This window comes from Hipposideros armiger, unplaced genomic scaffold (assembly GCF_001890085.2).
Source record: "Hipposideros armiger isolate ML-2016 unplaced genomic scaffold, ASM189008v1 scaffold_236, whole genome shotgun sequence".
Taxonomy (NCBI): domain Eukaryota; kingdom Metazoa; phylum Chordata; class Mammalia; order Chiroptera; family Hipposideridae; genus Hipposideros; species Hipposideros armiger.
The window spans coordinates 1282482-1297670 of record NW_017731586.1 but is presented as its reverse complement, the minus strand read 5'-3'; the positions used below and the strand labels follow the sequence as shown (position 1 = coordinate 1297670).

Below are 15189 nucleotides of genomic sequence, written 5' to 3'. Positions count from 1 at the left end.
TTCAAACATACAAAAAAGTTGAGAGAATTAAAGGATTGTACAATGAACATACCTACCACCTAGATTCCACACTTTATATTTTACTGTATTTGCTTTATCACATATCCACTTGTACATCCATCTCTCTATTCCTCAATCCACCTTATTTTATGCATTTTAAAGTAAGTTTCAGACATCTGCATACATCCCCAAATACTTCAGCGTATAGGTCATAAATAATTAAGCAAGTATAATATTTAACAAAATAATTCTGATTTTTTAAGGTTAAATTTACATGCAATTTTAATGAATTGCCGATAGAGGAGTGGAGGGTCAGAAAGGACAAGTGCCTGAATAGCTCTGGGACCAGAGGCAGCTGTATAGCTTACGGTCTTGCAAGGAAGACATGTACACGAAGAACTAGATGGGAAAGTGGACACAGTCAGCACTCTGGGTCTAGACTGATGGGAAGCAAAGCCCCAGATCTGAGACAGAAGAGAAGCAGTTAGGAGAGGGGGCACAACACAGTGGATAGGAGGCATGCTTGAGGCAAAGAAGCAGGGAGGCATTCTAGGTGGAGGAGGCCCCATGGAGCAGGAAATCTCCAGGCTAGGGAGTGACCTGGCATTCACACGACTACTACGATGAATAGAAAACACATCTGCCACTCATAAGCACATAACCCACGGTAATAACAACAGAAATGCTATTAATTACAAATTCAATGGGCTATGTCCTAAGTAATAAATGCAAATGAAAACCACTTTCAGGACTGAAACATGGAAAAAATTCTTTAAAATGTGCGGATCTTAGAAGTCATCAATAATACTTGTTAAGGAAAAAATACATTTCCTGAAAAATATAATAACTAAGTTTATGAGATTCGTATTTTTATAGAATAGTTATTTGAGAGTAATTCATGCATTCAACAAGTATTGGGTCTTCGGGAAAGTCATGACATATTTTGTTGATGTTATTCAAAGGTCATTTATTTATATAAAGAACAAAGATCAATCAATGATATATTGCCTGTTTTGTTCGATAACCTTTTGCCATCTTTCAGTGAGCTTCATAATTCCTCGTTCATAGAAGGACCTGTCTTTATTTGAGAAACACTGAACAAGGCGCTGATTTACAGCCTCATCTGAATTGAACGTTACACCCCGCAAGGACTTTTGAAGAGAGTGAAACAAGTGGAAGTCTGACGGGGCAAGGTCGGGAGAGTATGGTGGGTGTGGCAACACATCCCATCCAAGCTCCAATAATTTTTGATGGGTGATGAAACTTGTGTGTGGTCTCGCGTTGTTGCGATGGAACACAACTCCTTTACAATTAACAAGCTCTGAACGTTTCTGGATGATGGATTCATTCAAACTGTCCAATTGCCAACAGTACACATTCAAATTGATTGTTTGGTTCCTTGGCAGAAGCTCGAAAAACACGACACCTTTAAAATCCCACCACACTGAGAGCACAACCTTCCTCTGATGAATGTTTGCTTTCGATGTCATTTGAGGAGAATCATCACGTCAGGACCAAGACCGTTTGCACACCATGTTGTTCTAAACAATCTACTTCTCATCACCAGTTATTGGTCGCTTCAAAATAGGATCATTTTCCTCACACTTAATGAGCATATTGCAGATGTTTATATGCGCCGTCAAATGAACTTCTTTGAGTTCATGTGGAACCCAAATATCGAGCTTGCTTACATATCCCAGCTTCTTCAGCTGGTTGGGAATGCTTGAATGATGGATGTTCAATGTTTCTTCGATCTCTGGTGTCGTGTAACGTGGGTTTGACCTGATCAATGCCTTTATTTTGTCATCATCAACCTCGGTGGGCCTCCCTGACCGAGGAGTATCGTTGAGATAAAAATCACCAGCAAGGAATTTCGTGAACCATCGTTGGCACTGACGTTCTTATAGAGCATTGTTACTGTAAACTTTATGCAACTTTTCACAAGCTTGATGTGCGTTCTTCCCTTTATGTAAGTAAAACAGTAAAATATGGCAAAAATGCACCGTTTGGTCTTCCGTCTTCAACTTGTAAAATCTCCAAAACTCAACCAAATCACTCAATTTTTTTATTTTTATTATTTATTTATTTATTTATTTATTTATTTATTTTAAAAATATTTTTATTGGGGAATTGGATGAGAACAGCGCTGGGGAATTGGGGAAGGGGAACAGACAAGTTGCTGTCCTTTTGTTCTTCAGTCTAGTTGTGGAGGACATTGCTTCACTGGCCCAAGTTGGCACCATCATTGCACTCTTCCCGGACGCTCAATTTTTTTAGACTGAAGCTAGAACTATCAGCTGTCAAATGACATAGCAATAACATAGATGCAAATGACTCTAGTACTTCCAAAAATGAACTAGCGCCATCTGATGCAAACATGCATCATGACTATTCTGAAGACCCAGTATATATCAAGAACCTGTTATCTGCTACAAACCCTACAGGTGCCGGAAATACTGCAGTGTACAAAATAGACAAAAATCTCAGACCTTATGGAGTTCACACCCTAGTTGGGGGAGAATGACAGTAAACAAAAGAAGTTAAATGTCTACTTTGACAGCTGGTGATAATTGCTCTGGAGAAAAATAAATCGAGAAAGAGGGTGGAGAGCCGCTAGGGAATGGGAAGGGGTGTGACTTCAAATAGAGCAGTCAGTGAAGGCTTCACTGATGGGACCTTCAAGAAAGCTGTGCACGAGATAATTCAACACAATTGGCGATTGGGAGACAATAAAGAAAAAAATAAGCTCAGGAACTCAGCCATTTGGGGTCCTACACATATTTGCATATCTGAAGGCTGTAAGGGGAATCCCTTTCATTTCTTGAATCTGATGTGATGATAAACTACAGATTTCAGTTTTCATAGTGCTAAGCCCTGACCCTGTGGAGTACTTCCATTGGACCAGGCACTGTGAAGTGTCTTAGATGTATGAGCGCATTTCATCCTCTCAACAATACTAGAGGCACACTCAGCCTCAGTTTACAGATGCAGAAGGTGACTTTAAATAACTAGCCTGAAGTTGCACAGTTCAGCAAGTAGGAGAGTCTTGATTCAAACTCAGGGCCCAAACATTTAGTCACTAAACAAGGCAAGGCGGATGGTGTAGAGCCTTATACAAGTGGTATTTTGTATGTGCCTTTATTAACTAGAATATCTTTGCTTTAAAAAAAAAAAAGCTTCCATTATCTGTCAATAATAGTGCTGACAATGGTCCTTAAACATTTTTTTTCCTCTTGCAATCTAGGGACTCCACCATACCTCAGCTGGATCTCATTGTGTCTGATCTGAATTAGTTAAGATTACCCAGACTTGGATTTCAAAGGAATACTTCCATTGTTCCGTCTGCCACACTGAGTAACTGGGGCCAGCTGGATGTCAGGATGCGCCTGGTTACCATCGTCATCCTGTTCCTCCTTTGTAAAGCCGCAGAGCCCCGCAGGGCAAGCCCCGGGGGTGTGAGAAGCCGAGCGCGGCCTGGCCGGGTGGGCTCAGGCCGCAGAGCCGCCCACCCCGTCAAACGCTATGCACCAGGCCTCCCCTGTGAAGTGTACACGTATCTCCACGAAAAATACTTAGATTGCCAAGAAAGAAAACTAGTTTATGTGCTCCCTGACTGGCCTCAGGATTTGCTGCACATGCTGTTAGCAAGAAACAAGATCCGCGTGTTGAAGAACAACATGTTTTCCAAGTTCAGAAAGCTGAAAAGCTTGGATCTGCAACAGAATGAGATCTCCAAAATTGAGAGTGAGGCTTTCTTTGGTTTAAATAAACTGACCACTCTCTTACTGCAGCACAACCAGATCAAAGCCTTGACTGAGGAGGTGTTCATTTATACGCCTCTCCTGAGCTACCTGCGCCTCTATGACAACCCCTGGCACTGCGTCTGTGACATGGAAACGCTTATTTCAATGTTGCAGGTTCCAAAGAACCGAAATTTGGGGAACTACGCCAAATGCGAAAGCCCACAAGAACTAAAAAATAAAAAACTGCGGCAGATAAGATCTGAAGAGTTATGTAATGAAGAAGAAAGGGAACAGTTGGAGCCCAAACCCCAAGTGTCAGGGAGACCCCCGGTCATCAAGCCTGACGTGGACTCTTCTCTTTGCCACATTTATGTGTTTCCCATACAAACACTGGACTGCAAAAGAAAAGGTTTGTAAGTTTCTTTTTCATTTTCATGGAAGATTTAAAACGCTCTGAGTCTTATAACCCTCCTTGCACCCCACTATGCCTTGGAATTTCTGGTGTAATGTCCACCGGAAATCTTTCTCCTATCACAGTGAATTTACTTGAAGCTTTTCTGGAGTCTAAACTCAAGATGGTTGGTGGCTTAGGGAACAATAGAGGAGGGTAGGAGGGACAGCCATTTGGATCCTACTCTTATCGCTCAATGCAAGCTGTGGCTGTAAGGAATTCCTTTTGTCTTACATCTAATTAATTTAATTTATGTACGTAAACCAATGGGTATGGAAACAAGTGCAAATGCTGTCTGTATAACCTGACTTACACCGAGCCCATCTGTGCGTCTCTGGGGAGATGATAACCTCAGGGAAACCCAGTGCAGGACAGGACAGGCGAGGGCCCTGTTAGAGGAGGCCAGGCGGGTGTTTGACGGTGTGTTTGTAGTTCTTATAATTCAGTCTCAGGGTTTTAATAAACGCTTGCTAACATCCTGTATCTTAGTTGTCCCCCAAGTTACTCAAAACAAAGCATAAACATATTGAAAAAAATAAAGTTCAAAGTATTTAATCCCAAAACTATGAGACTAAGGACACCTTTCCAGAATATTGCCTACTTCCTGAAAATCATTACTGAGTGTTATAGACCACACAGCCTCGGGCTAGTAATGTGCAGGATTTGCACCTACAGGATAAATTAATGAAATAAGAAAACAAAAGGGAGATTTTAGTAATACTCTTGACATGTGAGTGAAGACGGTCTCAAAGTGTGGCCTTGAAACTGCTAATCTACCCTCAGATAACAAGCCATAAAACCGTGCCTGTCTGTTTCATTTCTGGCATGGAGTAATAACTTATTTGTAATATTAAACGAAAGTCATTGAGTTAGGGTCTTAGCATGGTGTCATTCCTTCCAATTATTTTGGGAGATTTTGCTTGGTTTTGTTTCTTTAAGAACAGAAAGGGGAGGTTAAGAGGAACACAGTTTGGCTCCTCTCAAGGAAGCCACAGGCAGGAATTTGAAGATGTTGAAGAGGCAGGCAACCTGTGCCAAGAGTAAGGATGTTCATTTATCAACAAAGCTGTGTTCAAACCTTGCTCCCCTCTGACTCTGGAGAGAGGCACAGGGTTAGATCACACCACAGCCGTGGTGGCATGGAAAGGTTTGTGTACTGTGACACCCTGTGAATGGTCTGTAATGTGAAACTGTAGTAGAGCAATTACAGCCTTGTAACCTGGGAGATGCCATGCTGGCATCCTCTATGTTCATTGAGAACCTACTGTGTTTCAGTTACTCCACACACATGCCGTGCACAGCCTCCAGGAAGGTGGTAGTATCCCCATTCACAGTTGAGGAAAATGAGCCTCAGGGAGTTCCCACGGGTAAAGAGCAAAGGTAAGACTTGGTTCATCTGATCAGGAACCTCAGTCTATGTGAGCCTGCTGCTGTTTTCCAGAATTAATCTGATCATGTTCGAACAGGCAGCTGCCTCAACAATGGGGGCATTAAGGAATTCCAGAAAAGTCAATAAATGTAGTTCCTCTGTAGCCTGACTGGGTGGGATTTCCCTGACACTGTTATGGTGAGGGCTTAGGGCTTCATGCTGGAGATCATGTTTTACTAGGATTTCCTTTGTGATGCTTAAAATCTTGAATTATATATTTTAAAAACTAATGCAAAGCTACTAATCCTAGACTTGGGTTAGAAAAATTACTTGATATTGCTGAGGTTCTATTCTCAAGCTAAAGTTAGTCTGCACTTGGTGCCTAGGTGATAAAGAGAAAGTAGGTACAGTTAAGTTCATTAATTATCTGAGAAAACTTGCCATCAACACAAAGTTAAAGACTTCTGTAGCCAGACTACACTGTTATTTAAGAAGAGATAAAGTGTTAGGAAATTTCTTTTTTACTGCTTTTCTACTCTTGGGCCATTCCCTCCCCCATGAGCCTATTTCTTCTACCTTTGCCTTTTTTCCCATGATATTTTTGTCTCTTTTTCTCTTGGTAAAAATCAACCTATAAAAATACAAATATATTTTTATTGCTTTCTTTCCTCAATTTATTGTTGTATAAACACAACCTTCCTGATATGCCTCATAAACCCATTCCCCCTGCTTTAAAATACACGTTATTTACTGGAAAACAATATAAAAAAAGTTTCATGGCATACACAGTGAGTATACATAATATCGGGCCCTCGTACACTAGACGACAACTCACGTTGTTCCACACGTTAATGACTACATAAATCAGAGGCTATATTTTCTAGATTTAAAAATGTAGATACAATTTAGATAAAATGTGCACTTTTTGTCTTTTAATATAATCAATATAAATCACTTTCACTATGGTTGCTACAAATCTGTTGATTCGATTATTTTTCATTTTTGGAATGTTGTTGATTCCTTTGTGTTTAAAGTCAAAGGTATTGCCTATTAAATTCCCTTTGGAGCTGCCTGGCACGGGGTCATGGGCTTCAGATTGATGATAATAATTGAGTTGCTCTCCTTGCTCTTGCAAAGCAGTAATTTAAGCAACCTTTTAAAATAAAAATACATGAAAGTTAAAATTCATGACTATGTGACTATAATCCACTGTAATTTTCCTTAGCCCATTCTATAAATAGATAAGAAATGTCCAATGCTAAGAATAAATGTTCCGAACTGTTCATCGCTAGCTCCCTGCCGGAATGTAGTAATACTTTTGGTTGTGCTCCACATGTTAGGCTCTATGTAGGATCTAAAGGAGCCTAAAACATGCCATCAAGAGTGAAACTGGAAAATAAATAAATAATTTAAAAAAAAAAAAAAGAGTGAAACTGGAGCTGTCATCTGAATGCTCGGCGTGCCCAGTTTCCTGCATGACTTCATTTCCTCCTCACAACCTTAAAAGAAGTAGTACTATTATTATCCTCTTTTTGTAAATGAAGAAACTGAGGTGTAGAGAAGTGAAGTTGCCCTTCTAAGGTCACACAGCAATCTCCAAGCAGTTCTCAAGCTATTGACGAGCATGCTATGTCATCTCTTCCTTCAAGATTCTGGGTACATCTATTAACAAACAAGAATTTATAAAAGCTTCCTAGGTGCTTCTCGCCTGTGTTGAACCCTCCTCTTAGGCTCTGTGCAGTACACCATGCACACGATCACGCATAGAGAGCCCAAATGCAGATTGCCCTAACTCAGGAGCTGGGCCTTTCCCTGCTGATGGCTGATGAGTCAGATGATGTGTGTAGAGTACCTGATATGTGCCAATGTGACCACATAGACCTCAAAGATCACTATTTTTGCCTTGAACATCTGACAGCAAGAAAAAGAAATAATAGCTTTATTCACTGGGAGACAGGCCCTTTGCCAACTGAACTGTCTTTCAAAGGGAATAAATGTGAGATTAGTTGAAAGGCATGTTTATGCCTTATTGAGGTAAATGGATTGCCAAAAATACATGAACATAGGAGTGTCAAAACTGCTTTTTTAACTTCACATTTACCAGAATAATTTACCATTTTTAAGGATTCATTTTACCTCTAAGATTAAGGCTGGGGTGAAATATGCCCATTAATTGCTCCCAGCTGCCTCTGAAGGTAATTTTACCGCTGGTTTGAACAGTAATTAAGAATTTTTTTATTTGCAATAAATAGGCCCATTTATGTCTCTTCATCTACTGCCACCAAGCTTTCAGAGTAGTTGTGACATTGCTGACAACCAAGAGAGCCTACCACATGGGGAAATTACATGGAGAAAATTTCCTAATTTCCTCCTCAAAATCAGCAAAGTTTGGTTGGGGGAGGGCCAAGCCTTGTCAAGGGTGATAATCAAGTAAACATGGTCTTTGTTGAGGGTTTATAAAGAATTTTGGGTAGCAGCAAATAACCATGTGGTGCCTGATCTAGAAAGGGAACACTGACCAAATTTGACTTCTGGCCTGAGGAAATTTTTATTTATATAATCTTTATAAAAAATAAGCTTATTTTACATCAGTGTTTGCAATTTTCATTCACATTTAAGGTAAAAGAATTAAAGAAATGTTTTTACTCATCAATACAAGAAATAAGATGTTTGCATGTTTTTCTAAGCCACACTAGTAAAGGCTTCGGTTTGCACTTCCTGGTATTACTTGGGGATCCTATTTTTACCCCTATTTTTAACTAAAAGTTGGTTCTGCAATTCATGTTCCTTTCCCAGCATCCATGGGTCTGCCACTTCGCTTAAGCTGAGTTTCAGGGTGTTCTCATACACATTTTTTCTACCCATTTATTTGTGGTTAACCCATTCTGACTTGTCCTGCAGTGGTTGCTTGAGAGGTGTCTGTCATCCACCTTCATATCCAGCCCAGCAGATGTGGGTTCAGTAAGCAAGTCCTGATAAACAGGCTGCTTTCCAGAATTGAGGAGATGCTGACTCTGGTGACAAGGAAAACCTAAGCAAGCTCTTTATGGCTTTACAGGACCTTGGTGAGGATGTGGGCTTTTATTCAGAGTGAAATGGAAAGTGACTGAAGGATTCTGCCATCTGGAGGATGGGAAGTCATCTGGGAAATGACATGATCTGACTTATGTTTTAACAGGATCATATGGGTTAGGACACTATTGAGATAATCCAGACAAGAGGTAATGATGGCTTGGAGCAATGTGGTAGCAGTGAAGGAAGTGAGAAGAGGTGGGAACCTGGGTCTTTTGAAATAAAATTCTATTCTGCTTTTTAAAGCCTTCTAAGAAGAGGCCACAGCCATTCTCAATAATTAGTCCAAATGCTAAATGTCAAGAATGTCTTTTGTCTGTACTCAATTGTCTCTGTGGTTTTCAATTACAGTAAGTCCCCAACTTACGAACGAGTTCTGTTTAGGGAGAACCATTCGTAAGTCGGATTCGTTCATAAGTCCAACAAAGTGAGTCTTATACATACACCTTGGACACAAATATACAATATAAAGCATAAAAAAACTAAACACACACAAAAATACTGTAAATAAACTATTTTTACTTTTACAGTTACCTTAAAATGGTGGTACAGTACAGTACAACTGGCATATAGGGGATTGCATGGAGTGAACTGACAAGAGCAGACACGTGAGCTATTTCCACAATTTGTTCGCATCTACGAATGTTCGTAATGCGAGGTCCGTTCATATCTGTGAAAGTTCACAACTTGAATATTCGTAAGTTGGGGACTTACTGTATCACTAGAATCTTCATCTCCTTGTTTACATGTAGTATCCAAGAGAGAATATAGCTCTCCAGTTAGGGTCTTGATTCTAAAGGGAAGATTACCTCACTGTTGTAACATTTTAATGAGTTCAAGTCTTAAAATCTTTCCCTTTTCAGTATGTTGGCAGACACAACTCTAGGTCAAACAGAACAATGTTTTATCAGAGGGCAGAAATAAGATTACCCAAATTTTCAAGCACTTTTAATGCAAGAGGATTCAGTATTCTGGAATCATTAAACTTATAAAACATTTAATGAGCTCCTGTTACTTACCATGGAGTTATCTATTGCTGCATAACAAACTATCCCAGAACTTAATGGCTTAAAACAGCACACTTTATTATCTCACAGTTTTTGTGGGTCAGGAAACTAGACATGGCTTAGCTGGGTCCTCTGCTTCAGGATCTCTCAGGAGGCTGTAATCAAGGTGTTGACCAGGGCTCAGGGCTGTGGTCTCATCTGAAGGCTCAACTGGAAAAGGATTCTCTTCCGTGCTCATGTGGGCATTGGCAGGATTCAATTCCTTCAGAGCTGTTGGCCAGAGGCCACCCTTAATTCCTTGTCATGTGAGCCTCTCCAACATGTCAGCTTATGTTATCAAAACTAGCAAAAGAGAGCCTGCTAGCAAGATGAAAGTAGTCACAATTCCTTGTAACCTAATTATGGATGTCACATCCCATCACATTTGCTGCATTCTATTGTTAGAAGTAAGTCACTAGTTTCAGCCCATACTCAAAGGGAAGGGTTTGCACGAGGGAGTGAATATCAGTAGAATGCATCATTGGGTGCCATTTAAAAAGCCACATACTACTTATTTATTTATGATATATTAGGCATTGTTCTGAGCCTCCCTCATGAATCCATGGTGAGGAGGGGGCAAAAATGAAAAAACAATATGAAAATGTACACTATGTTTGTTGTTGATAACTACCATTGAGAAAAAGCACGGAATGGTGGTAGGAGTACTATTATTATTATTATTATTATTATTATTATTATTATTATCATCATCATCATTACCCACTTGAAAGCAGGGAGATGTCATTTTAAATACAGAGCCAAAAAGGTCTCATGACCATCCCCAAATATTGACTCGCCCCCAGTTGCTCCCCCACCCCCATTTCATATGTGCCAAGATTGAGGATTCTAAGCAGATGGAACAGCATAAATGAATGAAACAGAAAGATACCACGAACACACAGCAGAGCATAGTGGTTAGAAGCTAAATTCTGGGGCTAGTACATCTGTGTTTAAATCCTAGGAGTGTGACTGGGCAGGTTGTGCTTCAGTTTCTTCATCTGTAAAATGAGTATAATAATGGTGCTTAGCTCATAGGGTTCTTGTCACTTAATACTTGCTAGAGCAACTAGAACAGTTCTTGCACATTGATACTGAGATACTAAGATCCCATGAAGAAGAAAAATCAAATTTAACAGAAAAAAGGATGTGAAAGAAGGAACTACCAGTACCATCCCATTAAAGACCATGGATTCTAAGCTATAGGGAAAAGAATAAGTCTGAGTCCTTATGAAAGTAAATATACTATGGGTTAAGAAATCATAGATTATAGAGGGTATTTTGAAGAAATTATCAGTATTTCAATTATTATTCTGTACCGAAAGTGGCATTGTGGATAAATGGATACCACCTTTCATAAGCTTATTTTACTGTACTCAGTTCAAAGAATTTCTATTTATTCAGAAAGCCGTTGGGTTGTGCTATTTCTCAAGTATCAATGAATCTGGATATTTTATTTGTTTCTTCTGGTTTTCTTTTGTGGGAACAGGCTTATTTCTCTTTACAGACCTCACTTGCCCTACTTAAAATGGAATAAAACCTCTTCAGAATATTTTGCTAAGGATTAAGAGAAAGGGCAACTATTATGCTAAAATATAAAATAAACACACTTCATATTTTTAAGAGCATTATTTAAAGACAAACATAAATAATAAGAGATAAATTAGTCAAACCTCAATTTCCTGTAAACTTGTGAAAACTAACCTGGACTCCTCTTCCAGAAGCTTTTCCTATTATTATCAGTCATCACGGCAGCAGCAGTGTTATTACTGTTCCCGAGGAATCGGGTTACTGTCGTACCCCAGGAAGAGTTACGGAAAGATAGAGTATAAACTAAATCACAAGGACTCACAAAGCAAGTGGGTGATGAGGAAGCAGAAGCAAGTCAGGACCAGTCTTTCTTGAATGTCAACATCCAAGGAAAGGAGAAATAAGATAATAGTTTGAGGGCCACCAAGGTCAAGAGCTTTTAGTTTGTTTTGTTTTTTAGGGGTGTAGAGACCTGAGCTTATTTGTTGGCAGAAGGAGCCTGAAGAGAGGGATAAAATAAAGATGCATCAACGAGGGGATAATTAGTAGTGAAAACTCCTAGAGAGTGGGAGGGCACATACATAGAACAGTTTGGTCTGTTGCATTTGTTTTAGCTTTCTTTTTGTTAATCTGCACAAGTGGTTCTTAACGGACAGGCAAGAATGAAGCCACCACCTCCCCTGATGACTGAGCTGTGCTGCCTGCTCATGTCCTCTTAATTTCTTGCAGCCTCTAGAAGTTTCTCTGAACAGCTCAGCAAGGAGGCGCTCCTCTAAGTGTGATGCACATGGTTCGCCAGGCTTTGGCAGAAAGTAGCACGTGCTAAGGCTTGCTCATACCAAAGCTCTTTGCCTCTGGATACACCTTGCCCCTTTATATTTAAGAGCTGGCTCTTCAATCACACAGGTGTTCTGAGCGATAGAGCACATGCAGGTGAGAGGAGAGCTTGATAATCTGAATATTATTAATTTTTCCAGAGTTGAAGAAAGTTCCAAACAACATCCCTCCAGATATTGTTAAACTTGACTTGTCAAACAATAAAATCAACCAACTGCGACCCAAGGAGTTTGAAGATGTTCATGAGCTAAAGAAACTAAACCTGAGCAGCAATGGCATTGAATTCATAGATCCTGGTAAGTTCCATAGAATAGCCCTTCACACTGGTGACAGATGTTTTCTGGGTTTTTCTATGGCAACATTTACAGTAAATGCAATTTCGTTTTAAAGAAACAAAATAATAAAAAGTTTGAATTTAAATTAAACAGGATGCTTAAATTAGAATTAGGCATTCAGAGAAATATTTGCCAAAATGTTGCTTTATGAAGTATGTAATACTATATATTAGTAAGCAACACTTATTTAATTGGTCCAAATAAGAGTGTTTTATAAACTATAATAAAAAAAATATGTGGCTAGTGGTCAATACAATGCTAAACATGTTGTGATTTTTTTTTCCTTTGGATTTTTTAATGTCTAGGAAATGGTATAGAATAACTGCCAAGACACATAAATTATCTTTTTTGTTAATGTTTGTGATCCCTGCAAGAGCTGTCAGTTGATGCAAGCCGCATGTGAGTTTTCATCAGTTGTTTTCTGGGTGTTTGACGGAGTGTGGTCCATGGACCCATCTTTACATGGTCCAGAAACAAAGGCAACTGCCACGTTTGGCAGGCTTTACATTTCCTTCTGTCTCAGGGTTGGGCTGTGGTCTTGATCTTGAGTGACAGGGATTGCCCAGTAAAGGTCCATCTGTTTTCACTTTGCTGACCTTGGACAGCTCTCCCAGGTCAGGTCACACCCAGCCCAGCTTGTCCGGCATACACTTTAAACATGTAGTGATTTTTAAAGGGAAATTCAGACTTGGCGTTTTCTTTGCTATTCATTAAGTTCCAACTTGTTTAAAATAGGACTTTAACAACTTGTTTAAAGTAAATTTGAAACAATCTGCTAAGCACTAAGTTCATAATTAAGATAAAATGTGCTCAAACCAGAGCCAGTTGTATTTTATTTAATCCTAGATCAAGATCTCTTTTCCACCTTTCAAATCTCTTCTCCATTCTCTGAGCAAAGCCTATGGCAAAAGCGAGAGTGGTAAGTTAAGTAAACCCACTAGAACTGAGAATTACTGCAATATGGATCAGATTTGTAACATACATAACATATGTGCCTTCACAGTGCTACCTCCATTTAAAAAAAAGTCCTATCTATAAAAATGATTAGTAATACTATTAATAACGCAATGTTAACCTCATAAACATTTTGAGTACAATTGTTTCTTCTGCTTTCTATAATGGTAACTTAATATCATTAATAGAACATTAAGATTTTAACATTGCAGAAGTGAAAATTGAAAATGAATGTTCTAGAGCTACAAGGCTATTTTAATATTAATAACATCTCTCTAAAATATTAAGAAATCATAACTTTACACATTTCCACAGGGAACGGCAATATGCTACACTTATACCTTAGCCTGTGCAGATAGTATAAACTTGGCAGTATCTTTAAATTGTGAGGTCAAAAGCAATTTTCATTTCACAGTGAATAAGACTACTACAGAGAGACTCTTCTCACAACTGAAGCAATCACGGCATTAGTGTGCCTGTCAGTCACTGGTAGTCTGTCTCCACAAAGCCAGAGGTGGAGACCCTCTTTTGCTCCATGAGAACCAAAGAACCACAAGACAAGCAGGCCGTGTCGTTACGCAGGTCCCTGGGCAAGTGTCTAACTTCCCTCTGACCTTAGCTTACCAACTATCGAAAGTATGGATGCAACTGAGTTTTAGAGCTATCTCTAAAAGAGGCTCAATGTTATTATATGGGCTAAGTTAAATTTATTAAAGTAATGAATAATGGGGCAACAATGTTTTAATTATAATAGAACTACATTATGTAAAGAAAACAAGAGAAAAATGAGGGAAGACAATGCAGAGATAAATAACTGCAAAATGGGCTTGCGTTACTTCTAGTGACATTTTCCCCTTATCAGTTATGAAATTCCCATAACTGTGAGGATTCCTTTTCCACCCTTAGGATCTTGTAAGGGCCTTTTAATCTTGTTTACCCCATGTGTTTTCCTTGCTGACACACAATGTAAACTGTGTTACTGGCAGTAGTATCCTTTTTGTCCTTTGTTCAATTCAGGCCCAGGAAAGTATTTTCTACCTTAACAACTATGTATCCAACGCCTACCAAACGCCAACCACTTTTCTTGGTATATGTTCTGGAACGAAAAAGTATCTCAGCACGGAAATAAGTCAAAATGACCTAAAGAAGTTTTAAAATAAAAGACCTTCTATATTTCGGGGCCTCTGAGATGAAACACTGCCAAAGTAGTCCTACTTTAACAACTTATGCTGCTAGGTACGCAAATGCAGTGAGACCCACCAGTCTTTAAAATGTGTGACTAACAGTCTCATAAAATGCCAGATATTATTGCAGAAAAGGGAAAGAGACACCCTAGTAGGGGGTTTACCTCCTTTAAGAAACAAATGAAAACAGCTTTCCAAAGTGCCTGGATACATATGGTTTAAGTAACAACTATAGTGCTTTCAAAATAAAATCGAGAAATATTTACACATGCTTTCAATCTGAAGGGCTGACTTGTTTAAGAAAGATAAAGTGTTTTGAGATCACTGACTCACAGAATGTTAGCAAATGGCGGGGAGGGAAATGCAGCATCTTCAGAAGAAGGGCTAACCTTTTGCGCCTTCCCAGCCTCCTGCTCTCCACCACTGTATCCCCAATTATTTGTTTTGCACTAAAATGGAAAGTTCTTTTTATGGAGAATTTATGGAGAATTTTATGGAGGTTTTTGTCAGAGAACAAATGATATGAAAACGTTTGATGGTATTGGTGTGAGAGCATGTTTTTTAAATGCAAAATAAGGACACTGTTTGCTCTATCAAATATTTTAAAACTGCAGTGAGGGGATGTTTGAAATAGAAACGACATATTTGAAATTGGGATTGACCTATAAATT

The 15189-nt window shown here is 39.1% G+C and overlaps 2 protein-coding genes across 4 annotated transcripts in view; one reads left to right on the top strand and one right to left on the bottom strand.

Moving 5' to 3' along the window:
- Positions 1-15189, bottom strand: part of FBXL13 (F-box and leucine rich repeat protein 13) — a 226515-nt gene that overhangs the window by 97534 nt on the left and 113792 nt on the right. The window lies entirely within an intron of this gene.
- Positions 1-15189, top strand: part of LRRC17 (leucine rich repeat containing 17) — a 30975-nt gene that overhangs the window by 13668 nt on the left and 2118 nt on the right. For both annotated transcript variants that reach the window (XM_019655127.1, XM_019655128.1), the window contains exons 2-3: positions 3245-4152; positions 12186-12341. In XM_019655127.1, coding sequence (XP_019510672.1) covers positions 3381-4152; positions 12186-12341 — 928 coding nt within the window. In that variant the 5' untranslated portion in view covers positions 3245-3380. The remainder of the gene's footprint in view (positions 1-3244; positions 4153-12185; positions 12342-15189) is intronic.